Source organism: Callospermophilus lateralis, chromosome 2 (genome assembly GCF_048772815.1).
Source record: "Callospermophilus lateralis isolate mCalLat2 chromosome 2, mCalLat2.hap1, whole genome shotgun sequence".
NCBI lineage: Eukaryota > Metazoa > Chordata > Mammalia > Rodentia > Sciuridae > Callospermophilus > Callospermophilus lateralis.
In genome coordinates, this window is record NC_135306.1 from 147610396 (window position 1) to 147637438 (window position 27043).

General features: G+C 57.3%; 2 protein-coding genes across 3 annotated transcripts in view; both read left to right on the forward strand.

Annotated features, from left to right (window-relative positions):
- The window catches only part of LOC143388148 (guanylate cyclase D), a 32135-nt gene extending 30726 nt beyond the window's left edge, over positions 1-1409 (forward strand). The window contains exon 18 of the mRNA XM_076842096.2: positions 1301-1409. Coding sequence (XP_076698211.2) covers positions 1301-1409 — 109 coding nt within the window. The remainder of the gene's footprint in view (positions 1-1300) is intronic.
- A 14471-nt stretch (positions 1410-15880) lies between these two features.
- On the forward strand, positions 15881-26985 carry Lrrc32 (leucine rich repeat containing 32). 2 transcript variants are annotated; one of them, XM_076846602.2, is made up of 3 exons: positions 15881-16005; positions 20303-20393; positions 23111-26985. In XM_076846602.2, exons 2-3 carry the CDS (start codon positions 20307-20309, stop codon positions 25013-25015), a joined length of 1992 nt encoding a protein of 663 aa, XP_076702717.1. In that variant the 5' UTR covers positions 15881-16005; positions 20303-20306; the 3' UTR covers positions 25016-26985. The 2 variants fall into 2 exon arrangements, with proteins under 2 accessions (XP_076702717.1, XP_076702718.1); XM_076846603.2 differs by lacking the exon at positions 15881-16005 and adding an exon at positions 17290-17453.
- The last annotated feature ends 58 nt before the right edge of the window (positions 26986-27043 follow it).

The following is a 27043-nucleotide window of genomic DNA, read 5'->3' on the forward strand; positions in this document are numbered from 1 at the left end:
GCTCTGTCCCTGCAGGCACTATGGGAAGCCCAGCTCCCAGCCTTCCTCCGGCCACCCTGGGAACCTGCAGGTCTGGCAGCCATTTGTCATCTCCCACACCCAAGCTCTCCCAGTTGATGACTTTTCCACTCCTAGACAGAAACTTTAGAAAGTGCCAGAAACATTTTCATCATCTTGGCTCAGGAAAGGAGAGGGGAGAGGAGAGATTAGTTGCAGTGTGCATCTCCCCAGCTTAGGAACCTTTCAGGAGAATCTGCACTCTGATCCTGCACAAAGCTCACAGGGGCCTTGTGCATGCACATGCACATGAGCGCACACACACACACACACACACACACACACACACAATCCATCATAGGCACTAGGTGTGCACATACATGGAAACAGCACCACAGCCCTTCTGCTTGTCTGGGGATGAGATAACAGACAGACAGACACAGATCTCTGCTGGGGGCCCTGGGTGCCAGCTGGATGGGAACTCGTCTTGGAGCTGGATTTACAAGGTTGTTACCACATTTTAGTTGAATTCAATGTTACATCTGACTTTTCTTAAAGCCAAATTTCCCAGATGCTTTTATCTTCACCTTACATATTTCCCCTATCTGCAGAAGTTATTTAGCCTCTCTCGGGGGGTGTTGGGAAGCCTGGCAGAGATCAGGGCAAAGGCATAAAAACTTCTCAACCATGTCTGGAGGTAGCCACCGACCCAAGCAGCAGAGCCCAGAGGAGTGCCTCTGTCACACAACATGGGGAACATTCCATGAAACGGCTCCTTCTCTCCATGCATGAGGCCTTGGGTTCTATCTCCAGCACTAGGGGAAAAAAAAGTGTCCCTTGTCTAGCTGTCACACAGAGCCTCGCTTCCTTCACTGCATCAAGACAGTAACCTGGCCCATGTACCCAAGGACAGCAAATGAGAAAGCAAAAGTAGGTTCTGGTGGGAGACCAGGAACTACTGAGAATTTCATGTCACCCGAGAGTCACAGAGCCCTGCCCCAGGGCCTCAGGCCTCCCAGATCAGGTCCAGAGAAGGGGGCAGAGCTAGCTCCTCATCTCCTGGAGGCCACTGGACTGGAAGACACGCGCAGACGAGGGAGCCTCTGTGTGGCCTTCGCCTGTCTGAACACTGGGTCCCTACAGTTCAAGGGTGGGGGTCGGGGCATGCCCACGGCAGGGCTGCTGTGGGGTCAGGAGATGGGGACCCGAAAGGAGCGGCCCCTCAGCTCTCAGCGGCGCTCCACTGCCCGTGACTGTTGTTCTGGGTGGTCGTTTATGATTCTTGTTTCTCCTTTTTCCTCAGAGACCCCTGGCGGGACCTCATCAACCAAGAAATCAAGGCAGCCTTTGCCAGAGCCCGCCAGGGTGCAGCGGGGCCTTCGAGCTCAGAGGAGGCCCCAGCCCAGCCCTGAGCGGAGGAACAGGCCAGGCCAGGCCCCCCCCAGCCAAGCCTCTGGTGCTTACCCCCCGCCTCACCCCCACCGTCCCACTTCCTGAGAGGACTGGCTTGCTGGGCTCTCTGGTGGCCAACCAGGTGCTCATTAACAAGTGCCCAGGAGCCATATTAAGTGATGCGTTCCTGTATGAATCCTAGGGGCAAATTTGCCTCTTGACATGAAAACAATAAAAATAGAAGTACTCCCTTCTGGTCACACAGTGTTTGGTGCTGGACAAATCATTTTGACACAGAGCTTGTTATCACAGGAGCTCATTATTCCTACATGGAGGAACACTGTCCTCACTGACCCGTGGAAGGACCGGAGGCCCAGAGGGAGGAGGCCACTCACTCCAGGTGGCAAAGCTGCCAGGAACTGGGTCAGGACTGGGGTGAGAAAGGAGCCAGGCGGATGAGGATTCGGGATCAGTTGGGCCACACACTCCGGCCACGCGTCACTTCTTGGAGCCCTTGGGTGGTCCTCTCTGGGAGAGGATATTAAAGTTGCTAACATAGAGCGTGGCCCACAGGACCTGCTCAAGGTGCACTGGCGCCTTCCCTGCCCCCCCCCCCAGCCGCCAGCCTTGACCTTGGGCGTCTGTGAGTACAGTCCGTGCTGGGAGTCCAGGCTTTGGGCCTCCAGAATCTGAGGCTGGGAGATGGAGGCTCTCAGGAAAATGAGTTTTCTCTCTTACAGAAACAGCAACCACCAAACACCCACAACCGGTGCAGTACACCGGCTTCCATGTCAAAGAGCCCTCGCCAGATCCCACGGCCATCTCAGAGCAGGCAGATTAGGTGCACGTGGGATTCATTTCCCCACCAAGGGGCGGGGGCCAGGGGCCTGGGAGGCAGGGTAAGCCCTAAACAAACTCGTCAGTCTTCAGAAGACCCCTTGGGAAGGAGGTGCTGACACTAAAACTTTGAACTTTGGGTTGCCGGGAAAATGTTCCATCTGGGGGCTGCTGTGTCTAGAGTCCAGGAAGCTGTGTGTGTGTGTGTGTGTGAGAGAGAGAGAGAGACAGAGAGAGAGACAGAGAGAGAGAGAGAGAAATCGCATGGGGATGTGGATGACGTGTTGCCTTTGGAACATGCCACTGCCTGTCCCTTCCTGCACAACTTTGGGCCTTATCTTTTTACGCCTCAGTTTCCTCAAATGCAAAAGGGGGCCAGTCACTCTTACCTCCCTTGTCACTGTGAGGACTTAACACAGGACCATGTCTGGCCCTGTGAGGGCTGTTGAGACAGGAGAACCTATGCACGTGTCTGCAGCCCGTGCCCACAGCTCCTGTGAGATCCCGTCTGTGTGTGTGTGGCAGAGCCGCGGGGTTGTGTGTGAACAAAGGTGTGACCCTGGCCCCTCCGCAGGCTCTCACTGTGGCCACCTAAGGCCTGCAGAGTTTCTCTCAGGCCTGTTTCTTCATCTGGGACATGAGTGTTTAGACTGGGTGACAGCGAGGCCCCACCGGGCGCATGGCTGTGTGTTCGCTGTCTCCAGGAGCCCGTGCCTGGGTAAGTGGAGGAGCAGCCTGGTGGGCAGGCACAAGAGACCCAAACTCAAACCAGGCTTCAGCTTCCCCTCCGTGAGCTGTGTGGCCTGGGCCACCAGCTGGCATCTCTAGACCTCAGTTCCTCACTGCAGACCCCTGCCCTGCCTCCCCTTCCAGTTGCTGTGAGATCAAAGGAGGCAGAGAGCTGAGAGCACACTGAGAGGTGAGGGACAGGCCTGGCTTGTGTGGGGGGCGGTGTGAATGGTTCTCGGTAGCTGCTGAGCCTCTGACCACCCTCTGCGTTGCCCACTCAGAGCTGCAGATGGGCTGAGGCAGTTCTGTTCTCAGAGGCACCTGCTCAGGTCCCGTGGCCATCAGAGCTCAAAGGACCTTTAGCCGACGGTGGGTGATTGCAAGCCTGTGTCTGCGCCTGTGGGCATGTGTGCTTGCCACTTTATCTGCTTGCACATGCTCGCCTGGACGTCTGTGGGTGCTGTCTGTACATATTGCCCTCATATGTCCCGTGGGACTGTGCACCTGTATCACGTGGGCCTCCTCCATGTAAGCGGCGTTAGCTGGGGGTGCTGTCTAAGCCTGTCCGTTTGGGCACCAAAGTTCTGGTGGCAGTGGTACGTCATGAATCTGTGTCTGCACGTGACATGTGTCCGTCTGTATGTGTCCATGTATGCATCTTGAATGCATGGGGAGTCTGCCAGGGCGTGCCTGGGTCCAGCTCTTGGGCCCTCCGGATGGGTAGTGTGGGGGACAGCTGCTGAGCCTCTGACCACCCTCTGTGTTGCCCACTCAGAGCTGCAGATGGGCTGAGGCAGTTCTGTTCTCAGAGGCACCTGCTCAGATCCCCTGGGAGTTCTGGGAGGGAACCCCAGCTCCAAAGCCCAAACGCTGTGTGCAGACTCCCCACTCAGGGATCTTCTGCCTGGCCTCTGCCATCAGCCTGGGGTGAGGGAGGCACAGTGTCCACCAGGTCCTGCGGCATGCCCCTGCTGGCTGCTTCTGAGCCTCGCTCGTTCCCTGTGTACCTGCTGCCTGCAGCGGGCAGGGGCTTCCATGCTCTGTATTCCGACCACACCCACCTGCTTTGCTCACCTTATAGATGAGGAACCACAGGCGGCAGGGATGAAGCGCCTTGTCCCCGCCAGCCTGTCTGCCTCCTGATCTCAGGAAGAACTCAGAGCTTCAGAAGCAGAGAAGTAGCCTTGGTCCCTGAAAGGCTCCCAGCAGAGGTGGTCAGGGGCACACAGCTTGCTCCTCTGCAGAACGGGGTGAGGGTAACACCTTCCAGGTGAGGAGGCCCTTAGAGCTGGGCTGCCACCCTGGAGAGGAGCCAGCCTGGCGTTTGCATGGGCTCCTGAGCACATGCCCAGGTGGGACCTGGAAATGGGCCCCAAGTCATGGCTTTCATGATGAGCTGGGGCAACTGGTGCCAGGAGGTGTCCCATCAGCCTAGAGCCACCTTTCTGTCCCTTAGGGTGGGTTCCTAACAATGGGACACTATTGGTATCCCTAGGAAAGGGGCCTCACTATGAAAGATGGGGCCACAGGCTTCCAGAGGGTCCTCACAGGGCTAGGCAACCCAGAATCACTATTCAAGGCCTGCGATGCTGGCCCCCTGACTGCCCCCTGTCCCCAACTCTCTGGCCATGGCTGGCTCCTTACTCTTCCCCAGATCCCCGTCTTGCTGTTCTCCACCTAGAGCACTGTGTCCCCCTTCAACAGCCAGCAAGTGCCATGCCCTCCAAAGTCCACCTAAGGAAACACCTCCTCCTGAGGTCCTTTCCAACTCTCCCCTGAATGACTGCGCTGTCACCAGGCCTGACCCTCACTTGACAGCCGAAAACTCATCCAGTCCATTCCTTTGGCCCAGCGTGCGGGAGGAGGCAGGCCGAGGAGGAGAAATTGAATGGAAGAATAAACGGACCAATTCATCCAAAGGCTTCTGGGAACAATCTCCATCCTGCAGTGACAGCCCCCAGGGCCATCTGCCTGGTTTTTCTTCTCTGCTGTTCCCTGCCTCTGACCTTCTTGGTCTAATGCTTAGGTGGGACCCTGCATGCCAAGGGCAGACAGCTTGACAGCCCATGGCCCCTTCTTGCTGCATCCCCCTACCCCTCATTCCTCAAAGGCCACCCCACCCTCAGCCCCTGCTCTTTCCCAGACCCATGCTTCCTACTTTCTGGCCATCCTCCCCGATGTTTCCTCTCCTCTGACTCTTCCTTCAGGAAGCCTTCCCTGATGCCCTCCCTCCCACCCACATGTGCTGTCCGAGGGGCACCTCCTCTGGCCCTGGAGCCTCAGCCACTCTTTCTGGTACTGACCACACTCTGGTATGGTCCTGGGTTGGACTTTGCTGTAGGACCTTCCTACAGGCAAGACTGGGTCCTCTTTCTTTGACCCCAGTGTCTGGTCAGAAAAGTCACAGAGAAGAAGAAATACAATGGGGCAGGGGAAATGGTGGCAGGTGAGGCTCAACTTAAGGAGTCTGTATGCACGAAAGTCTGGATTTGCTCAAAAGGTGGTCAGAAAGCCAACATGCTAGAGGAGGAGGTGAATGGTCAGGGCAGGGCAGGGCCACAGGCTGAGCACCCGTCCTGTGCCGTCACTGGGAGCCACCCTCACAGCCCTGGGGGATGGTGCCTGCCTCCCCGCTGAGGGTGAGGACCAGGCCTCCTGGGGAGGATGCAGTGACTGCATGTGTCACTGGGCTCCCCTGGGGCTGGGCGCCCAAGCCCTGCTCCTTCTCAAGGCCGAGGTCCCTCACCCTCTCCAGGGCCAGCCCCACCCATCTTCCTGGACCTCCTTCAGGAGTCCCTCCTGCTCAGGGCTCCAGTCTTCACCTCAGAGGGGGACAGGGTTGGACTGAGTGGCTTGGTCTCTCTCCAAAGGGTTTCCTTGAGTCTGAGACTCTTCCGAGGTCCACTAGAGGGCAGGCAAGTTGTGCCAGAGAGATGGGGAGCTGGGGTTCTCAACCTGGAGATGCCAGGGCTGGGCTGTTGCAGCGGGGGAGGGACAATGGGGTCCTCAGAGGGATGGGGGCCACTCCACGGAGGCGTCTTGCTTGGGGAATCTCCCTGATGACTGAAGGACAGTGAGAGGACACCACGTGTGTGTCCTGTTCCCACCCAAAAGGTGTGGCTCAAGTCAACATGTGTCCAAGGGTTTGTCCAACTGCCAGCCATTCACGTTTTTAGGCGATGTTCAGTGTGCTGCCCTGGGCACTGGCTCCCGCTGTCCTGCCACACCCTCTCCTGGGAGGCAGGTGAGACCGTCCCCATCTACAGCCGGGAGAGCTGTCCTCTTCAACGATGCCTGGCACCTTCCTTCTGAGCTCCAGGCCCAGCAGCATCTCTGATCTGTGGATACTTCCCATTGAGCCCCGGTTCTCCCTATGCTCTGCCTGGTCACCTGGGCCAGATGGGCTGATGACCAATCCTCCACCCCACCTTCGCATGACACCTCTCCTCACCCCACAGCCACCCTGAGTTACAGCCAGCCCTGGACTCTGGTTCAGGCCTCATCAGCCGGGTCCTTCACAAGGGCACCCGTGCAGGCAGGTGTCCTGCAGCACAGGCCTCACGACACTCTGCTGCTCCACTCGGGCTCACTGCAGGGGCCGAGGTCCCTCACAGGAGCTCTGCCTCTGGCCCTCCCAGCCATTCCCTGACCCCCAGCCCTTCCCCTCCCTCCTCCACCTTGGCTCACCCTGTCCTCTAGTACTGCTCAGACGCCCAACCCCAACCCCGAGGCTATTTATCATTCAAAGTATTTCTGTTAAGAGCTACGACCACTCCTCAAGACCTGGAAGCAGTGGCCAGGAGACCGTAGTTATCACCATGGGTCAGGCGCACGGCTGGAGGACCATCCTGAGATCCACTTTGCTCTTTCCCGGGGTTGTTACTATAAACATGGCCTGGGGCAAGCTGGCTGTGGGCCCCCCACGTCCACCTTCCGCCCACACTCCCGGCTTTGATACAGCCCTTAAACCAGCACCAGAGAGAAATGGAGAGCTGCTGAAGACAGCGGCTGCTCACCCTGCAGTCAGCCTCTCAGTTGGGAGCCCAGAGCTCCCTCCCTCGTGGCCCCCTCCCCTTTCCCTGTCTTCTTCCCATCATCCTCTTTGTTTCCTACCTGGTGCTAGGGATTGAACCCAGGGCCACCCACATGCTAGGTGAGCTCTCCACCATGGAACTACACCCCAACCCGCACCCCCAGGCACTCTTCTCTCCAAACTCCCCTGGGTCCCACCAACACTCAGCCTCAGCTTCCTGATTCACTGGTGGTTACCCCAAGAGCAGCTGTAGTATCATCAAAGGCTCAGGAACCCTTTAAAGGGCTGATCCAGGTCTCCCAGGCCCTGGACAAGCTACCTTCAAGGCTCCCCTTGGGCAGCCTATGGAGGCACTAAATTTCACTAAAAAAAAGGGGGAACTAACAAGAATAATATCTCTGCAATTGAGTCCTCACTACGATCACACAAGGTAAGTATTGGTCTCCTCATTTTTTAGATGAAGTTCTTAAGACTCAGCCCAAGGTCATTCAGCAAGCCAGTGGCAGAAATGCACCTTGACTCCAAGCCCCACCAACTTCTCTACTCTGGCATCCTTAGGGGCCACATGGGAAGAGGTGACACAGACAGTCACCCACTGCGGGGGGGGGGGGGGGCGGGAACCAGTCACAGAAATGGGTGAGTTATGGTGAGGTTCAGAGGAGTTAGGCCGGTCAGGAGAGGGTCCCAGGTGAAGCCAGGGCCAACAGCCAGGTGTCTGGGTCGCAGAGGGAGGAGTTGAGAGGGCAGATGCCAGAGTGTTCTGAGGACAGAGGTCAAGGTCAGAGCCACAGTGTCAGGGGGACTATGGGAAAGTGAAGAGCAGGAAGCCCATGACCTGTGGTCATCCAGGGTCAGCCAAGGGAGGGGGCTTTCTCGCCTCTGCTGCCACAGTTCCTGCTCTGGATCCCGGACGTGGTCCACCAGCATGAGGAGCCCCTTCCAGCAGTGGGCTTGACTTTCTTGTTGTTGGCACAGAACCCCACAAAAGAGATCCCACAGCCCCCGCCTCGGGCAGCCCTCGATGGAGGGAGAGGGGCAGGCAGAGGGGCACGGATGGGAAGAAAGAGGGAGAGGGGGAGGAAGGAGAAGGTTTGAGGGGAGAGGGAGTTTGGCAGAGACGTGAGCAGACTGGGAGAGGGCAGGACGGAGAGGGGGTGACGGAGGATGCCTGTGGGTGACACATAGGAGCAGGAAAATGGGAACCGTGGCCCGTGCTTTGACTCCTGGTGCCATCAAAGGCTTTTAGGCAGGGGAGTCACCTGGTCAAGGCTGTGTTTCAGAGAAAGTCCACGTGGCTGCCCGTGGAGGATGACCGGGTGGACATGTAAACAGGAAAGGGGGACTCTGGCCCGGGTGCTGTCCGGGTGCTGGGGAGAGGGTGAGGAGGGAGAAATGTCGGGGCCAAGAGGAGCACCAGGAGCAGGTGGCACAGGTGCTAGGGAGGAGGGCGATTAGAGAAGGAGGGAGGGGCGGCTGCGGAAAATGTGGCGGTGGCCAGGGGAGGCTGACCACCCACAACAGTGCTGCCCATGGAGGCCAGCCTCCAGACTGATGGAATGAGGGGTCTGGATACCAGTGAAGGCAGAAGTGAGGAGAAGGCGATGCTTCACAGGTTAGGAAGGGACAGGCGGGTCAGGCAGTGGCTGGAGGGGACCAGGGAAGCCTGGAAGGGGGTTATGAACCAGAGCCTGTAGGTGACAGTGGGAGAACCTGCAGGAGTGGGGCTCAGGAGCTCCCAGGGGCCCAGCAGGCAGCACGCCCGGCCCCCAGAGCAAGAGCAAGTTTGTCTTGGGGAATTGCGTTCTGGCCTCCAACCCAGGTCCCCTGCCCTAGTGCACAGGGGAGCAAGGTGACTAGACAAGTCCATGGTCTGGAGGAGGCCAGATAACCATTTCCAAGCTTCCAGAGCTGGACAGAGTGCCTGGCAGAGCAGCTGGCTTTGTGGACAGGGCCCAGCATCCACCCCTCAGAGGACGGGATCCAGAGCCCTGCGCCAGCCCCCGGCATCCCATCTGCATTCATCTTGGATTCCCAGAGGGGCCACGTCAGTCTCTGACTTATTTAGACCAAACGATGGCCTTTCCCCTCTTTTCTTTTTACATCCCAGGATGTCAGCTGGAGTGAAAGCCACTGGACTCCTGTGTGGTCTGCTTCTGAGAAAATCCGAGTCACGTGCAATCCGAGCTGATGCACCCTCGTGTCCAGACCACGGCTCTTCCCTGCTGTCTTGGGGTGTGGGCACTGGATTTGGGGAGCCTGCTCATCTTAAAGCCTTGCTATGTTGTGGGGTGTGCGCTGCGCGGGGTTCGTGTGTGGTGCATGTGGCCTGGTGTTCTTGCAGGCTTTGCAGATCCGTGGCACGCACATTACATACATTTTGGTGCTTCCTGTGCGTATTTGTGACCTGGACTCTTGCAGGGTGTGTGTCTCAACATGTGTGACTCTATGACTTTTGAGGGTGTCTCTAAAAGACTTGGTGTCTGTGACGGTATGCGCCTGTGTGACATTATTCTGTGAGGTGATGCATGCCTGTGGTTCCCGTGAGCTGTGGTCCTGCATCCTGTGTTATTTTGCAGGTACACGTGGAGGCGGATACGTGTGGGTTCCAGGCGTGCTGTCTGTGGGGCGCGTGTGGCTCCCAGTAGCATATGGAGCGGTGTCATGGGGAGGGAGCAGAGTGTCCAGCAGCAGAGGGTCCACCCCACATTGCCTCCTCCTGGCTGGGTGACCTCGAGCTAGCTACTGCACATCTCAAGCCTCAGCTTCCCCTTGAAGGCAGCACTGCAGCGCCCATGAAGGCCTCAGGGTCCCCAGGAGGAGGGCACTGTGAATAGGACAGGGTCGTCAGTCTGCAGCTGAGAGCTGGGAGAGACTGGGTTCCACCCTCCCACCCATTTTGGGGGGCCTCCACCTCCCCCTGCAGAATGGGATGGCCACCCCCTTGCACTGCCCGGGAGAAGCTTCACAGACCATTTTAGGAGCTCCCCAGAGGAAACCAGACAGATAACTGAGGCTCTATGGATGCCATCAGTGACCCACTAGGAACCCAAGCAGCTGTGCCACCGACGCTCACTCTCCAGAGTCATGCATCCTTGTCCCCACTGCACAGAGATGGGATGAGCTCAGAGAAGAGAGGAGACCAGCCCAAGAGCACACAGCAGAGTGGCACAGCAAGAACAGAGTCCCAGGTGGATCTCTTTCCAAAACTTAGGCTTCTCCCTTTCTCCATTCTGCCCTCCTCAGGCCCTCCTCACCCCACCTAAGGTGGGAGGGGGAATACAGCTCAACACACAGAAATTTTAGATTATCTGCTCTTTTGGCTAATGGCTAATTAATGCTCTATCAAGTGACAATGAGTGGGTAGGCACCAGAGCCCCACTGCCTGGACCCATCTGCACTGGCTGGGCAAGCTTAAGTTAATTACTGAACCTCTCTGGGTTTCTTCATGTGTCATCTGCAAAATGGAGAATACAGTGTAATTGAGTGGAATTGAGTTCTGGCCTCCAACCCAGGTCCCCTGCCCCAGTGCACAGGGGAGCAAGGTGACTGGACATTCATAATAATATGAATGATAATACAATCCGCCTCACTGGGTACAGTGAGGATCGAATGAGCTGGAACGTGAAAGTTGCCGGGCCCAGCTGGTGAAATCACTCATGATAAGCAAATTCATAACCTGCTCACAGGGACCTTGTACTTCATTCCCTCATTTCTGCACCTCAGGGAGGGAGGGGCTACTATTACCCCCATTTCATTGGCAAAGGTTGCCCCACTGTGAGCCCCTGGCCAGGGTTTGCACCAGCCTCCCCACGGAGCCCCCCTGTCCCCTGGATATTGTGGTGATAGCATCCCTGGCCCAGCGTCTCTTGAAGGGTGGTCTGTGGACCGGCAGCCCTGGCACCACTGGAGTTTGCTAGAGATGCAGATTCCGGGCTCCACCTCCAACCTACAGAACCAGCCGGGGGTGGAGCCCAGCAGTCTATTTTAACAAGCCCTAGGGGATTCTGATACTTTCTCAAGTTTGAGAAGAACTGGACTTGGCCTCTGAAGAGGTTACCGTGTGAACCTGGCAGTGCCCCGTGCGAGGCATGCAGAAGGATCCAGTCTGGGGCAAGAGAATCAGACCTTCAGTGTACCGTGTGACCTTGGGTGACATCCTTACCCTTTCTGTGCCTAGATCTGTCATCCTCCTTGGAGTGCAAGTAGCATTCTCTGAAACTTTGGAAGGTGACCATTATCTGTGAGGATCACCCAGGGGCATGAGAGCCACTCTCTGGACGCTCTGCCAGGCCCTGGGGATTTGACCACTCTGAGGAAGACAGGAGCTCAGCCCAGTGAGGAACCCGACACCCTGGTCTGCACCAAGGGAGAGGAGCTGCGGGAGTGGCTGGAGGCAGGAGTGGAGCTGACTTGGGTGCACTGAGCCTAAAGGTCCAGGGACTGACATAGCTCCCCCCACAGCCCAGACCAGGCCTCCCAGGACTTCCGGTCATGGCTTCCCACTACCGGGGGCTTCCTTTGCCATCAGTTCCCTTCAGTCAACCATGGACTGTGGACTTTCCCATGAGGAAGATGGTACCAAGCGTCAGATTTACCCAGCCCTTGTGCCCTCCCCCTTCCCACGGCACCATGCCCGCCACCCCCCGAACTTGGCAGGATGACCACCTTCTTTTTACAGCTGAGGAAACACCCCAGGGAGAATGGCTCGGGCGGCAGCTCCCTGGGGCAGGGCTGTCCTCAGGCTGCCTCTTCAGGGACTCATGTGCTGGCAGCTGCCTGGCCCTGGGCGTGGCTCGGTGGCTGTCGGTAGCTTGGAGTTGGTGCTTTCTGGCCTCATGGACCACAACCCAAGCCCAGGCTGCAGAATCTGGCACCCTCAAAAACAGGATCCACTGGGGTGAACCTGCAGACGAGTAAAACCCGGGGCGGGGGGGGGGAGGCGGAGGTGGGGGGAGTGGTGAGGCTCAGAGAGAGGAGCCCCTGGGCTCCCAGCAGCCCCAGGGCAGAAGAAAGCTGTGGTTTCACGGTCCACAGCTCAGCACAGAGTCAGGCCGTGGGGACGCTTCTAATCCTGCCCTGCCTGGCTCACCCAGTCTCGAATTTTCTCACTGAACATCTCCCCGTCCCGGGGGGCCTCAGGGAGCCTCCAGAGCCCCCAGCCACAGTTACTCACCGATGGGACTCTGAGCCAGAAGTCTCCTGCGTGGAGGCCAAGGGGGGCTCTGGGCCTCACCGGCACCTGCTTCCCTGCCTGGCGCACAGTGGCACCGTGAGGGGTGACCTGTGTCCCACGGAGAACAGCCACGCAGATTCTGGCCACGCACCAGGGCTGAGGCCGGTGGAGCCTGAGGACCCAGATGGGAGCACCTGCCGTGCCCTTCCCTGTCCACTGTGTGGGGTGGTCCCTCCTCTGTAAAAGGGGCCAGTGGATGGCTGCTGGCACCAGGCTTGGTTCTGCAACCCCCTTGCTTTCACTGAGACACACCAGCCGTTCCTCAGAGTCACAGCCCCCCCAGTACCCACGGCGTCTGTTTCCCACGCACCCCGTGTTGGCGTTTGGCTCACAGAATCCTTGCAGCTGACCCCCAGACACATTCGCTGCCTTCTCCCACTGTCCCTTCAGGAGGGGTTCACAGGGATATGGCTTGAGCCCAGCTGCCTGCGGGCACAAAGGAGGGTGGGCAGGGGAGGAACTGGGGAACCCAGGGTTCTGCTCCAGAAGGCAGGACTCAAATAAGGGCTGATGGGGAACTCCCTGACTCCCACGGGCCCACATGGGTGCTGGGCAGGGGCCCGGAGTGAGGACAAGTCACGTTTTTGCATTGAGATGTGGCCTAGGAAGTAAGAGACCCACCCAGGTTCAATTCCTGACTCCAAAACTGTGTGACTTGGGTGAGTTACTTAAATTCTGTGAACTTCAGTTTCCAGCCAATAATTGAGAATGAAGGCACCTAATTAGAAGACTAAGGCTGTCTTTATTCTGATTTGCCACGTGACAGGAAGGACTGGTCTGTAGTGAGTGACTGGCAAAAAGCAGAGAAAACTGAGTTGGGGTCCAGAGTGCCATAGTCTTTCCCACTCTAGTTCTATAAGGATAGCAAGACTCAGAGAGGTTTAGCAACTTCTCTAAGGCCACACAGGATGTGTACATCGTTGTCTTTCTGGGCCACTAACTCCTACATAAGATCTTGAGGTTTCAACATGATCTGCGCAAAACGCTCCCAGTGAGCCTTGAACCTGACTTGGAGCTTGAGAGGCACTGTCTCAGAATAATAGTCATGAGGATCCAGAAAAAGAAATGTCTCCTGTCTTCACTGACCAATACATGAGAGACTGCAAGAATTTCCACAGAAACATCAACACTGTGGAGTCTGAGCTGTGCATCCACAGGCTGTCTAAGAGAACTCCCCAGAAGTTCTCCTAGAACCTGCGTGTGAGCAGGAGCTAAGAGTATGGTGTGGAAAGTTGGCCTCTGTGGCCTTTAACAGATCACTACGCTCTGCATGGTTGCCTGGCAAATCCCACCCCCTACCTCTTGCAGACTCAAGCTCAGCTTCCTGAATGTGGCCTTCAAGGCCTCTGGACTCAGTCTTCCTCTGTGTTTGTGGCCACTCCCATCTGGCCTGGGAGGTCCACAGAGTAGGCACAGACATCAGCAGCTCTCCGAGGCCCACAGGGAAGGGGGATGATGTTTTCAGAGCAAATACAAGGCCAGGCCCCACCAGGCACTCAACGCATTCCACATGCCCTCCCATCAAGGCACGGCCTCAGTGATAGAATTAGCCTTGCTCTGCAGATCAACACGCTGAGGTCAAAAGATCAAGCCATCTGCCAAAAGTCACACATAAAGTGACAGCTGAAGAAGGGAGGGGGTGAAGGAAGGGTGCCAAGGAGTTCCTGGTCTTTAGCCCCTGGTCCCAAGAGGCATCTGTAGTGGGTGGGCACGCGTGGCTGCCCACACATCTCCAACTCTTGGGGAGCCCCATCCGGACAGAGTAAGGTGGAACCCCGTGAACCAACTAACCACAACCACAGCTTCTAGGGGTGCAGGGGGGCTGCTATCCCACCCTGCCCCCACCACCATGGCCCCAGCCCCACCCTGCTGCAGCTCTCCCCAAGCTTCGTAAGCACAGTGGTTTCTGCTCCGCAGCAACCCGGGAAGGGCGAGGCGGGGCTCAGCTAGCCTGGGCCCGAGCGAGCGAAAGCTGCAGGTCGAAGAGAACTCAAGACTCCTGGATCTGCTCAAAGCACAGGGCCAGCTGCAAAGCATTTTCCTGGCCTTTCGCTCCCTTGAATAGAACCTGGAAAAGGAAGCCCTCAGAGTATAACAGAAGTATCAACCAAACACTGTAATAGATATCAGAGTAGTCACCCAACACCCCCTGGGCACAGGCCCTGACCTGGATTCCTTGTCCTTACATATGGCATCAACTCCAAGAAGTAGCTAATACCTTTCCTACTTTATATATAGAGAAACTGAGGTTCTGTTTGAGCAGATAGGGGTTAGCACCAGAGAAAGACCAGGATGGACCAGCTGGACTCCTGTGGGCACAGATTAGCCCATGTGAGCTGGAGGTGGGTGGGGTGGGGCTGGAGGTGGGCGGGGTTGGATGCCCTTCTCCAGACTTGCTGGGTCCCTTCCTGCAACCTCCTAGGCATCTCCTCATGGCAGCTCTGGTTCCCTTCTCTGGGAAGCCTTCCCTGACCTCCGCAAGCCCTGGGGCCACTCCTGTCACAGCATGCCACTGTGGGTTCCCTCCATCTGCTCAGGTCTGTTTCCACAGTGGAGTGGATGGGCGAAGGAGAAGGCAGAAGCTCTGCATGCTCCAGAGAACCCAGCTTCTGAGTCCAATTTCAGCCGGTTTGCCACAAGCCCTTGGGTGGTGGGTCATTTTCAGGTCTGTAAAAGGAGGCATCTGGCCCCACTTTCAGCCCTGGTGAGTGAGCATCAGGAAATAGAACCACTGAGAAAGAGGAATCTACCCTTGGAACCAGATCCTGGAGGGCAGGATCTCCCCCAAGGACTACCCACCTAGGTACCAGTGATCTGGTAGGGCTGGAGCACCTAGAAGAGGGAGAGATTTGGGGAAGATTTGCTCCAACCACAGATGTAAAAGAATATTGTCACCTCGCTTTGGGACAGCACTTACAGAAACCCTGACAACATGCAAACTATCCTGGACATAGCTTTGTGGGAAGATTGGGCTCACACCCCTGCCTCTTATAAACAGTGTGACTCTGGGATATGCCATATAACCTTCCTGAGCCTCAAGTTCCCCCACCATAAGTGGGGACCTAACTAGTCTCAGCCAATTTGGGGGGCTGATTTTTACTTATATTAATTGCCCCGATGCCAATCTCAGTTTCTCATCTGAAAACCAGGGACTGACAGTCCGGAGATGATGCAGGATGGCCGTGGTGTGGGGGAACCCCCTCTGCCACCGCCCCAGGGCCAATGAAGGGTCATTTCCTTCCGCGTTCAGCTGCCGTCAGTCACCTCTCCCGTCCGCCCCAGCTTAAGTGTGGCGGCGCCGGATTTCCTCGGTGGACCCGCGGCTCCTGGCGCCCCCGCCGGTCCGAACCCCGCGCGCCTCGGGAGGCGATCGGCACGTGCGGCTGCCCCTGCGCGCCGCTCCCACCGCGCTTCCTTCGAGACCCTCCTCTCTCCGGACTCAGCCCGACCCTTCTCTTCCCGCCCCTTCCCAGATGGGATTCCTGCGTAAAGAAGATGCTTCACCCCACCCCCGCACCGCCGGTTCCCCGTAACCCGCGTCCCAGGGGCCGCCTCTTCGAGCGCTAGGACCCCGCGCGGCCGAGGGGCCGAGGGGGCGTGGCGGGCGGGAGAGGTATTTAAATGGCCAGCGCCGCCCCCTCGCGGCCGGCTCCCGTGGGGCGCAGGAGCGGCCGTGCCTCCTCGGGCCGAGACCCCGGGGTCTGGCGCGGGTGGGACCTGAGGCAGGGTGACGCAAAATGTGCCGAGGCTGCCCGGGAGAGGAGCGGCGGCCGCGCTGAGCCAGGTAGGAGCGCCCCGCGGGCGAGGCCGGGGTCCCGGGGAGCCGTGGTCCCACGCCCCTCGAGGGCACGAGCGCCGACCCGGCTGCGGCCGGCCCATGGGGTGCCCCACGCCCCTCCCGCCGCCCGCACTGCGCGCGTGGGGCTGGGGTTGATCCTCCCTCGGTCCCCGAGAAATCTCCAAGGCGCCTGCCTGTCTCAGCGGACCTTACCTGCAGAGGGGTGAGGCCGGCATTCCCATTTGACAGCTGGGAAAACTGTGGCGGACAGCCCGGAACTTGTCCAGGAAACCCAGCTAGTGGAGGGACGATCAGGATTTGAACTCAGGTCTCCCGCCCTCCGCTCCAGGCCGGGTGTGGGCTTCCCATCCCACCGCGCTGGAGAACCTGCTCATCTCTCTGGAAGGGGCGCCCACCGTTCTCCCAGGGGCTTGAGCCAGCCTTCTTTATGGGGGTGAGATGTGAAGACCCCCCACCCCCACCCCTGGCTGCCTGAGATTCCGCCATCACAGCCGCATTCCTTTGGGTTAAGGTCTAATTCCCCCGTGGGATGCACATGTCTCCAGAACGGGGCTTGCCCTGGGTGATTCACTGCTCGCTGTGAGCAGCAGCTCTCCCAGGACCCTCTCTGCCTGTCAGAGGGAGGCCGAGAGCTGTTGAGAGAGCACCTGAGGCGCCTGGACCGTGAGCCGGCTGCTTCCGTGCCTGAGCCTGGGTTCCTTGGCTGGGTTATGGAGGGAGATCTTGCTTGATGTAATGGAAACAGTTGTTTGGGGATTCTGATCCTGATTCTGCTATTTGCTGCCTGGGTGATTTTGAGTAAGTGACCTCTCTGAGCCTCATTTTCCTTGTGGGCAAAAATTGGGGAGGGTTCTCTAGGCGGCAGTGGGCCCAGCACTGTTGGAGAAGAAAGCGCTCAGGCCCTTCTGTGCCTCAGTTTTCTGGTCTGTAAAATGGGAATTATAATAATTGCCTCTTTGGGTGGTTTTGAAAATTAAATAAGTGATATTAGGTCAAGTGCTTAGAAGAGTATCTAACATCTTTGCGTAGTGGGGGTGGACTTTTGATTGTAGGCATTGTTCCTCACCCCCATTTCTCTCTCCTCCCCTCCCCTCCCCTCCCCTTCTCTCTCTCTCTCTCTCTCTCTCTCTCTCTCTCCCCCCCCCCCCCTCCTTCAGCACTTCTCTGAGTCAGAGTCCTGCCGTGTCTGCTGCCTTCTCCTGCCTGGCCACTTGTTTGCAGGCCTGGGGCCTCTTTCCTTGATCTGGGATGCTTGGCCTTTACACCTCCTGGGAAGGACACTTAAGTGTCCCAGGCAGCTCTATAGCCGTCTCCACCACATCGTGACAATGGCTGTAGGTGGTAGCAGCAGAATGGAAACTAGACTACTTGCCCTGTAGATGGGACCGTGAAGCCTGGAGAGGTTAAGGGACCTGCTGTTGAGAGTGAGGCTGGTGAGCAGTGGAGTTTGGATGTGAGACTGGGTCTAAGTGACGTCCATCCTCCCTTGTGTGAGAGAGAGGAGGCCTTGAATGCTACTACGCTTTGTGTCTTGGCCACTGCTGAGGGGGGCCCAGGGCTGAGCGCCCTCTTCCCATCAGAGTTCCCATGTGCTGCAGTGACCTTGACTTCTGAATGCGCAGATGCCCACACTGGGGTGGGTGGGGTGGGATTTGATAGAGGAGGGGGAAATAAGGGCCCCTTTTGGCATCTCTACCTTCAAGCTCAGAACTAAACCTCACCTGGCACTCCCCACACTCCCCACCCCCTTGTGATTCCCCCACTCTTCCATTTTGTTCATGGGGTATTTAGTGAGCACCTACTTAGTAGGTTTCAGTTCCCACAGAATAAGAAATTCTCGGAAAATAAGAGATGTAAGGAAAATGGTAAAACGCATGAGGAGCTGGGGGAAGAGCATTCCAGGCAGAGGAAGCAGCGGGGGCAAAGGCCCCTGGAGGCGCTGGAGAAAGCTGGCACTGAGAGAGGAGGGAGGAATAGCTGGAGATCAGGAGACTCGAGTAGCCTGGGTGTAATGGAAATTTTCAAAGCAGACAATCAGGACTTCATCTAGGGTTTACCTCTGCACTCTGGCTGCTCCAGCAGGGCCGATCCCAAGAGGTGCGGGTAGAAGCATGGAAACAAATACCCGGGTTGGCTGTTACCGTGGTCAAGCCCAGGGTCACAGTGGCACCTGTCTGGGGCAGTGATGGAGGAAGGAGGTGGCCCATGTGGGCTCTGTTTTCAGGGAGGACAGCAGAATGCAGCGGTGTGGGAATGAGTGCGGCAGGGAGGTGAAGGAGAGCCAAGGGGGACTGAGGTCACCAGCATCCCTCTGTCGCCCAGACGCCCCCCTGCCCTGGGGCACTTCCTAGAGGGGTGGGGAGCAGACCCTGGGGTGCTCGCTGCAGGCTCCCTGCAGCTCCAGGCCTGGAGCACAGGAGAGAGGAGGAACGTAGCCCAGACTTGGGGACCCAAAGAAGGCTTCTCTAGGAGGCCATGGGAGGAGGAGGAGGAGGAGGAACGAGAAGTGAAGAGCACATTGTGGGGTCGGGGGCGAAGGTCTGCAGCCCTGGGAAAGTGCTCAGGGAAGGAAGGAAACGGGGCATCCAGGACCCAGAGTGGGAGAGGAGAGCTGGTGGGGAGTGACTGTCCCCAGAGCCCCGAAGGCCTCCCAGGGGTTTTCTGAGCCCGCTGTGTGGCAGACTCAGTCCAGACTCAGTGGTGGACACTTTTTAACAACAGAACAAAATTTCCAGGGCAACCTGCAGTGCAGGTGAGAGCGCCACTGTGCGTGGGGCCTGTGGCCTGAGGAAACCAAGGAAGAGGTTGAAAGATGTCACCCTGGCCCCTAGTGTTCCAGCAGGAAAGAACCTCAGCGCAGCCATCTTTGTTTAAAACTCATCACCAGTGGGTTCTGACAGAGACAAGCCCTCGAAAGCCCTTTCCCTGCAAAGCCCCCTCAGAGTTGCAGTGCAACACTCATTGATCAAGCACCCCGGGTGGGAGACTTTTGGTGCAGAGGTTTAGGGCATAGACCCAGGAGCCAGATTTTGCCTGAACCTGCCATTTAGCTGTGTGACCCTGGGTTTGTGAGTTAACCTGTCTGAGCTTTAGTTTATCCTTATATAAAATGAGAATGGTAATAATGGAACCAAATCATTGAGTTTTGGGGGACTAAATGAATTACCAATTATAAAGTATTGAGAAGAGTGCATAAGTAGCATAAAGGCTAAGTGGCACTTTCATGAAATATATCTAATTTGATCCTCAACAAAACTTGGCAGGGCTGTCATTAGCCTCAAAAAAGAAAACAAACTCAAGAGAGAAAGTGACTTATAGAGAGTCACACAGCAGGTTAGTAGAGGCATGAGAGAGCAGTGGGTGCCTCTGAGCCCAGGGTTCTAGGAGGGCTCTAGATGTCCTTCTGTGTTAACACTCTCTGTTCCCATTATGTTCCCTTGTATGCTCTGATTTGTCCCAACACAGAGCCAGCTATGAGGAAGCAGTCAGTAAAGGTGTGACTCAATGAACAAGCTCGTCAAATGAGCTGGTCGGTCTGTGTCTACCCAACACTTGGCTCAGGTCCTCAGGAGGGAGCTGTGGGATTCCACCCTGCTGGGGGCCTTTGGGTGCCCTCAGTCCCATCCCAGGCTGATGGAGGGGAGGCAGTCCCAGCAGGCCTGTCGCCCTGCACAGCCGGTGGCGGCCTCAGTGAAAGTGGGGCCTGGCGGCCTGCTCCTGGGGAAGTGTGCAGGGACAGTGCCGGGCAGGGCAGGCCCCCGGCGGGGCTTCCTGTTGAGGCCTGAGCCCAGTCCAGGAACAATGGCAGGGGCTCCAGAACCAGAGAATCAAAGAACAAGAGCAAAATAAAGCAGGGGAGTGGCGGGGAGTGGGGTAGGGGGCGGGGGTGGGGGAGGAATTCTATTGGGGGCCTGAGGCTGGAATGGGGGCGCCTGCTTATGGCCTGGGTAGAAACCGAGTCAGAGGCCTCTACCCCCAGCCCTAGCCCAGGGCAGCCCCTAAAGTCCCTCTGTGTCCTCTGCATCCCCTCCAGGTTGTCTCCCACCAGGTAGGGACCTTTGAAAATCCAAATCAGACCTGGTCACCCCCTGCTTTAAAATTCTTGCCTCCCCGGGTCGTGGCCCACCTGGCCTGTCCCCCCAGGCCTTTGCGCAACTGTGTCTTATCTGCTGCCAGCCCTGTCCACGGCACCTTTTTGTAGGCAAGGACAGGTGGGAGGTGGGGCTTGCAGGGGAAGAGCCCGTGGTCTCACAGTGTGGCCTTTCCTCCCCGCCCTCCACAGAGCCATGAGCCACCAGATCCTGCTGCTCCTGGCTGTGCTGACCCAAGGCCTGGCTACCTCCCAGCACCGAGACAAGCTGCCCTGTAAGATGGTAAGAGGCTCTGCCAGGCAGGGCGAGGGCCACCACACCTCACCCTTGCCCTAGGGTGTCCTGCTACCCCAGCCCCAGCAGCCGGATATAAGGGAAGTCAGGAGAGGAAAGGGGCTTACCTTGCATTCAATGAGCACTCGCTAGAATGTTTTAATACTGGCTTACTCAGCGATCCTCCCAGGTAAGCCCCCTTATTTCCATCTAACAGAGGTGGAAACCCAACTTGGAGAAGTTAGGTGACTTGTCAGACTCTAGTCCTTACTGTCCCTGCAGGCCAGTTGCCCAGCTGGGGAATCCAGAATATGGATATGTGTAGGGAAGGTGGGATGGGTCAGCTGGAAGGGGCTTCTCAGTACTGGTCCCTTCTGGGACCAATCCCTCCCCCTATCTGGCCTCCTTGACTGACTGCTGAAATGCCACTCAGAGCTCAGAACTGCTGCCTCCTCCAGGAAGCCTCCCTGGCTAACCTAGCCTGGTTGCTCTCTCTTTTGGCCTCCTGCCAGCCCCAAGCTTTCCTCCATCTCAATATTGAGCATCCTGAGCATGTGGGGTGGTCCAGGGAGGGTCCAAGCCTGTCTTATCTGCCAGACTAATAACTTCTCTAGGGCAGGGACCAGGTTTGATTCCTTTCTCCTGCTGTAAGCCAGGGAGACTAGCCCTGTGACCCTGCAGGGTGCAGGAAAAAGAGACTACCTAGGTCCACCTGCAAGGCAGGGCAGTCACTGAAGTCAGTGGCAGAGCCTGGGTTGGAGAAGGGACAGCCCTCCAGCAGCTCCACCTGAACACAGAATGGGCCACTGCTTCAGGACTGGTGGCAGCACCTGCCAGTCTTCTGCGAAGCCACCATTCTTCTTGCCCCTGGGTCTTTTTTTTTTTTTGGACCAGGGTTTGAACTCAGGGGCATCAGGGCACTTAATCACTGAGCCACATCCTTAGTGCTTTCATTTTTTTTTTTATTTTAGAGACAGGGTCTTGCAAAGTTGCTTAGGAGGGTGGGCTGTCCTCTTTCTGCTCTGCTGGTCTCCACCTCTAACCTGAGAATACAGATCATCCCTTTTCTTTCCCAGCTGAGAGGTGGCCGGCTTGGTGTCGGTCACAGTAGTCTGTGACTCTTGTTCATTACAGAAATATCCTAAGTTCTTTGTGTGGGTAAGGTTCAGGCATCCATGTCAATTACACCAGGCCCTCTTTGCTCTGAGTTCACTGATAGCAAATCCCCACACAAAAGGTCGCGGTTCAGTGGGGCAAAGCCACTATGTGGTGCAGTCATGGAAGGCTCCCTAGCGGAGGAGAGGCTGGAGCCCAGTGTGAAGAATTCACCATGGATCTGGTCAAGGATGGCACGACCAGCTCCGGGGAGGCCCAGAAATGGGCATGGGAGGGTGTGACCAGGCATGTGGGCTGAACTGGGCTGAGGGAGGGGGTGAGGGGACAGGTTCGTAGTGGCCACAGACAGCCTTGAATGCCTTGCTGAGGATCCTGGACTCCCCCTGGAGGACGAGAGTTTCTGAGCGGAGTCTTGGAGCAGTGCTTTGGCAGGCAGTGGGTCCCAAGGGGTCAGTGCAGACAGAGACGCTGGGGCAGAAGCAGGCCTGAGCCGGGTGGTGGTGGAAGGCAGACCGTTTGCTGGCAAAGGCTGGGTTTCCTGGGGGTCTGCAAGACACCAAAAAGGAAAAAGACCCGTGTTTGCACAGAATTCTGGCCCCAGAAGGTACAGGAGTGGGGCCTTTGGTTGTAAAACGGCTTGGGTTAAATGGCAGCTCCCTCCTCACCTGGGGGTCCTGATGTCTCCTTGGCCCTCTCTGGGCCTGGATTTCTATCAGTTAGGGTGATGGTAACAGATCACCCCGTGCTATTCTGAGGATCAATGAGAACAGGCCCAAAAGTGCAATGTCAAATGCTGAGAGGTGGCTGGGGAGGGATGAGGAACTTTGGATAAGAAACCAGAGTGGCACTGTGACGTGATGGAGGTCACAGAGCAACATTGCAGTCCTATCACCAAAGAATGTTGTTTGGTACCCGGGCCACCATTTGCCCCATTCCCTCTCCCTACCTTACCTCAGAGCCTGACTCTGCACCAGGCCATGGGAAGCAAGGCACTTAATGGGGTGGGGGCAGGTGACAGCTGCAGAAAGGAGGTCACATCTGGGAGCTCCATGGAACCTGAGCCTGAATGAGATCTGAGGGTGGAAAGCAAAATAAAAACCGAGGAGAGGAGGACACACTGCAGGTTGGAAGCCTCTTTTCCAACATAGCTTCTGGGCTAGCACTGGAAATTTAACCCTGTGGGCAGTAGAGGAGACCCAGGATATGGAACCAGGAAGCCTGGTCCCCCATTGGCCCTGCTGCTCACTGGCTCTATGTCACACTGAGTGATGACCTGGCTTAGCTTCCTGTGAAATGGAGTAGTAATAATCGGTACCTTGCTGCCCTTAGCTCACTTGTCCTCACGTTTGTCATCTCTCCATCCATCTGCCCATCCGACTTCTCTAGTCCCTCCCTTCTGCTCAACACTGTACAGGTGTCAGAGACAGGGCAGGGAGCACAGGGGGGTCATCGGACATTAGGCTGGGTGAGGACAGTCTAGCATCCTGGGAGTCCCTGGGAGAGCTGACCCAAGCCTGGGTGGGGGACATGTGTGTCTTGTAGCTCGTCTGCTTCCACCCGCTACTGCACCCGTTAATGCCATCTGCTCTCCTCGCCATCACCCTCCTCAGGTGGAGAAGGAGGCCTTGTGCCAGGGCCTTGGCCTGCTCCAGGTCCCCTCATTGCTCCCGTTGGACATCGAGGCCCTTGACCTCTCTGGAAACCAGCTGCAGGACATCGTGGCCTTGCCCCTGGGCTTCTACACAGCACTCCGTCACCTGGACCTGAGTGTCAACGAGATCAGCTTCCTCCCTCCGGGAGTCTTCCAGGCTTTGCCCCACCTGGAGCACCTCAATCTGGCCCACAACCGCCTGGCAGTGGGCACTGCACTGAACGCCAGTGGTCTGGGCACCCTGCTGCACGTGACCTCCCTGGACCTGTCTGGAAACAGCCTATACAGTGGCCTAGTGGAGCGGCTCCTGGGCGAGGCACCCAGCCTGCGCTCGCTCTCCCTGGCCGAGAACAGCCTGACGCGCCTTGGCCGCCGCACCTTCTGGGGCCTGCCTGCGCTGGAGCGCCTTGACCTGCACAGTAACGTGCTGATGGACATCGAGGACGGAGCTTTTGAGGCCCTGCCCCGCCTGACCCACCTCAATCTCTCCAGGAATTCCCTCACCTGCATCTCTGACTTTAGCCTCCCGCAGCTGCGGGTGCTTGACCTGAGCTGCAACAGCATTGAGGCCTTCCAGACAGCCCCGGAGCCCCCGGCCGAGTACCAGCTGGCCTGGCTCGACCTGCGGGAGAACAAGCTGCTACACTTCCCCGACCTGGCCACGCTCCCGCATCTCATCTACCTGAACGTGTCCAACAACCTTATCCGGCTCCCCTCGGGGCTGCCCCAGGGCAGCGAGGGCCTCCACGCGCCTTCGGAGGGCTGGTCAGCCCTGCCCCTCTCCAACCCTAGCTGGAACACCAGCACTTATTCGCTCTCCCAGCTCTTGAACCTGGACTTGAGCTACAATGAGATTGAGCTCATCCCGGACAGCTTCCTGGGGCGCCTGACTTCTCTGCGGTTTCTGAACCTCAGCCGGAACTGCCTGCAGGCCTTTAAGGCCCCGCATGCGGGCTCCCTGCCCTGCCTGGTGCTTCTGGATTTAAGCCACAATGCGCTCCAGGTGCTGGAGCTGGGTGCCAGAGCTCTGGGGTCCCTACGGACGCTGCTCCTCCAGGACAATGCCCTGCAGGACCTGCCGCCGCACACCTTTGCCAGCTTGGCCAGCCTGCAGAGGCTCAACCTGCAGGGGAACCGGGTGAGTCCCTGCGGGGGCGCAGCTGAGCCCAATCCCCCAGGCTGTGTGGCCTTCTCTGGCATCCCCACCCTCCGAGTTCTGAACATGGTAGATAACGAGATGGAGATGCTCAGGGCAGGGGCCTTCCTCCACACCCCGCTTACTGAGCTGGACCTCTCTGCCAACCCTGGGCTGGATGTGGCCACAGGAGCTTTGGCTGGCCTGGAGGCCTCCTTGGAGGTCCTAGAGCTGCAGGGCAACGGGCTGACTATCCTGCAGGTGGACCTGCCCTGCTTCAGCTGCCTCAAGAGGCTCAATCTTGCTGAGAACCGCCTCAGCCACCTGCCTGCCTGGACGCAGGCTGTGTCCTTGGAGGTGCTGGACCTACGGAACAACAGCTTCAGCCTCCTGCCAGGGAGCGCCATGGGGGGCCTGGAGACCAGCCTCCGGCGCCTCTACCTGCAGGGGAATCCACTCAGCTGCTGTGGCAATGGCTGGCTGGCGGCCCAGCTGCACCAGGGCCGAGTGGATGTGGACGCCACGCAGGACCTGATCTGCCGCTTTGGCTCCCAGGCAGAGGTGTCCCTGAGCCACGTGCGTCCTGAGGACTGTGAGAAGGGCGGGCTCAAGAATGTCAACCTCATCATCATCCTCACCTTCGCACTAGTCTCCGCCCTCATCCTCACCACGCTGGCCACCTGCTGTTGTGTCCGCAGGCAGAAATTCAACCAACAGTACAAAGCCTAAGGGAGCCAGGGGACCCTTCCAGGTCAGTGCAGGAGCTGGAGGCACAGAGCAGAGTGGGGACTGACACACCGTGAGCCGGTGTCCCAGAACCCTGGTCTCGAGCTCCCAGCCTAGGGCTCCTTTCTATGCGACCTTCTGCATGGGAAGGTGACCCACTTCCCAGGCTGCTCAAGTGGTCCAGCTGTGGAAACTGCAGCTGGGCAATTTCAGGGACAGCAGAGAATAATGTTGACCCAGGATCAGCAAGTCCTCCCCAAGCATCTGTTTTGGGCCACACCCTGCTCTTGGGGACTGGGGATGCAGTAAGTTGAATGAAACACATGTGGCACTCTGAGGAGGAGAGGTCATCACAGAGCTGGGCAGGGGATGGGGTTCAAGATGGGGAAGCCCAGGGCTTTGAGGCTCTGCAGAGTCCCAGCCAGTCCCAGGTGGAAAGTCCTGCCACTGCCATACCAGGGCAGGGGGGCCACAAGCTCAGGAGGATTGGTCTGAAATGTTTCCAAGTGGTCTGTTTTGTCATATCTTCTGATAATGACTTCCAGCCTCTCTGGAAAATGAGGAACTTGTGACCAGAAGAGAGAATGGGAGCCTCATGAGGGTGTCTGGGACCTAATTAGGCAAGCTGCAGCAGCCCCAGAGTCTTGTTAAGAGGTGGTCTTCTGGGCTGGGGCCAGGATGTCCCATAGGTCCTTCCCACCCTGGCACTCTCCTGCTGCACACATTGACCCCGATCTTGCCTGAATCCCCCACCCCCTGCCCAGGCCCCTTCTCCATCCCAGCCCCATCCTGGCTGCTGAGCCGAGTTGAAGCCTTAGCTGTCTGGTTCTGTGTTGCACACAGCTTGCCACCTCTAGATGCAGACCCCAGCCTTACTGTCTCCCTCTGTGTGACAACTCCCAGAGTCTGGTATTTTATCCTCATTTTACAAAAGGGGAGACAACTCTCCCAAAGTCTCCCTCCTGGGTCCCGCAACTAAGAAATGCCGTAGTTGAAATTCAAACCCACATCCTCTGTGTCCAGGCCTGAGTGGCTCCGTGTTGCCTGAACAGAGCCTGAGTATCCTGTGCTGTGTGGGCCCTTTCCTCCTCTCTCCCACCAGGCAGGAGAAAGGCAGGCAGCTACAGGCCCTGTGCTTCTCCTCTGCCTCAGTTTCCCTCATTCCATCCTTGGCAGACTGATGTGGCTTCTCCTTTTCCTGTTTTTGCTCCTATGGTTTCTTATTCCCTCTCCCTCTGTTGAGCACAGCCTGGATTTTGAGATCATGGGGTCTAACCTCCTCATAGCTGCACAAGTCAATGACACAGCCTGCAAAAAAGAAAATGTGGCTCAGTGGTAGAAGGCTTGAGTTTAACCTGAAGCACTGCCAAAATTCGGGGTTGGACCTGTGTGGTGTCCTTCTCTCTCATCTGTCACATCACAAGATAATGCCAGTTCCAAACTTACTTTCTGTTCCTCATCATGCAAAGATTCCCACCCCTTGCCAGGAAAATAGGTAGAAAGGCTCAACTTAGATAAATACCTGTTGCTCATACCGTGGAGTCGTGAGCTGTCTGGGAAGAAGGAGAGCGCTGGGACCAGCCAGAGTCATCTTCCCTGTGCTTGGTCCGTGGTCTGACCCATGATGGACACTTATGAATGTATGAGAAGATCAGAATGCTGTTCTCTGCACTCTTTTACAGATGAGGAAACCAAGGCCAATGGGCAGATCCAGGGCTGGACCCTTGCTTGAAGCCCTGGTGGTATGAGGGGCAGCCAGGTGCACAAAGTCCTGGCTGGGACCATGACCACAGGTGCTACTGCACATGACACTCTTCTCAGGCCTTGAGGCCACGGCATTGGCCCCTGGGCCTGATCTTTGAAAACACTACACCATGCTGCTGTCACCTCCCAGAGGCCAGGCCACGGCCCAGGCCCTGGGACCAGCTCTTTGTATAACCACATGAATGTATTAAAATATGACTTTGGGGAAACGTGTGGCCTGCAGCCTCCTTTTTGCCGTGGGCAATTCACATCAGTGTGTGCACTTGA

Excerpts from the sequence above, each read along its gene's own strand:
- Lrrc32 (XM_076846602.2), top strand. The coding sequence starts at position 20,307 with ATGAGCCACCAGATCCTGCTGCTCCTGGCTGTGCTGACCCAAGGCCTG. Across the intron at positions 20,394-23,110 it reads ACAAGCTGCCCTGTAAGATG|GTGGAGAAGGAGGCCTTGTG; the intron begins GTAAGAGGCTCT and ends CACCCTCCTCAG.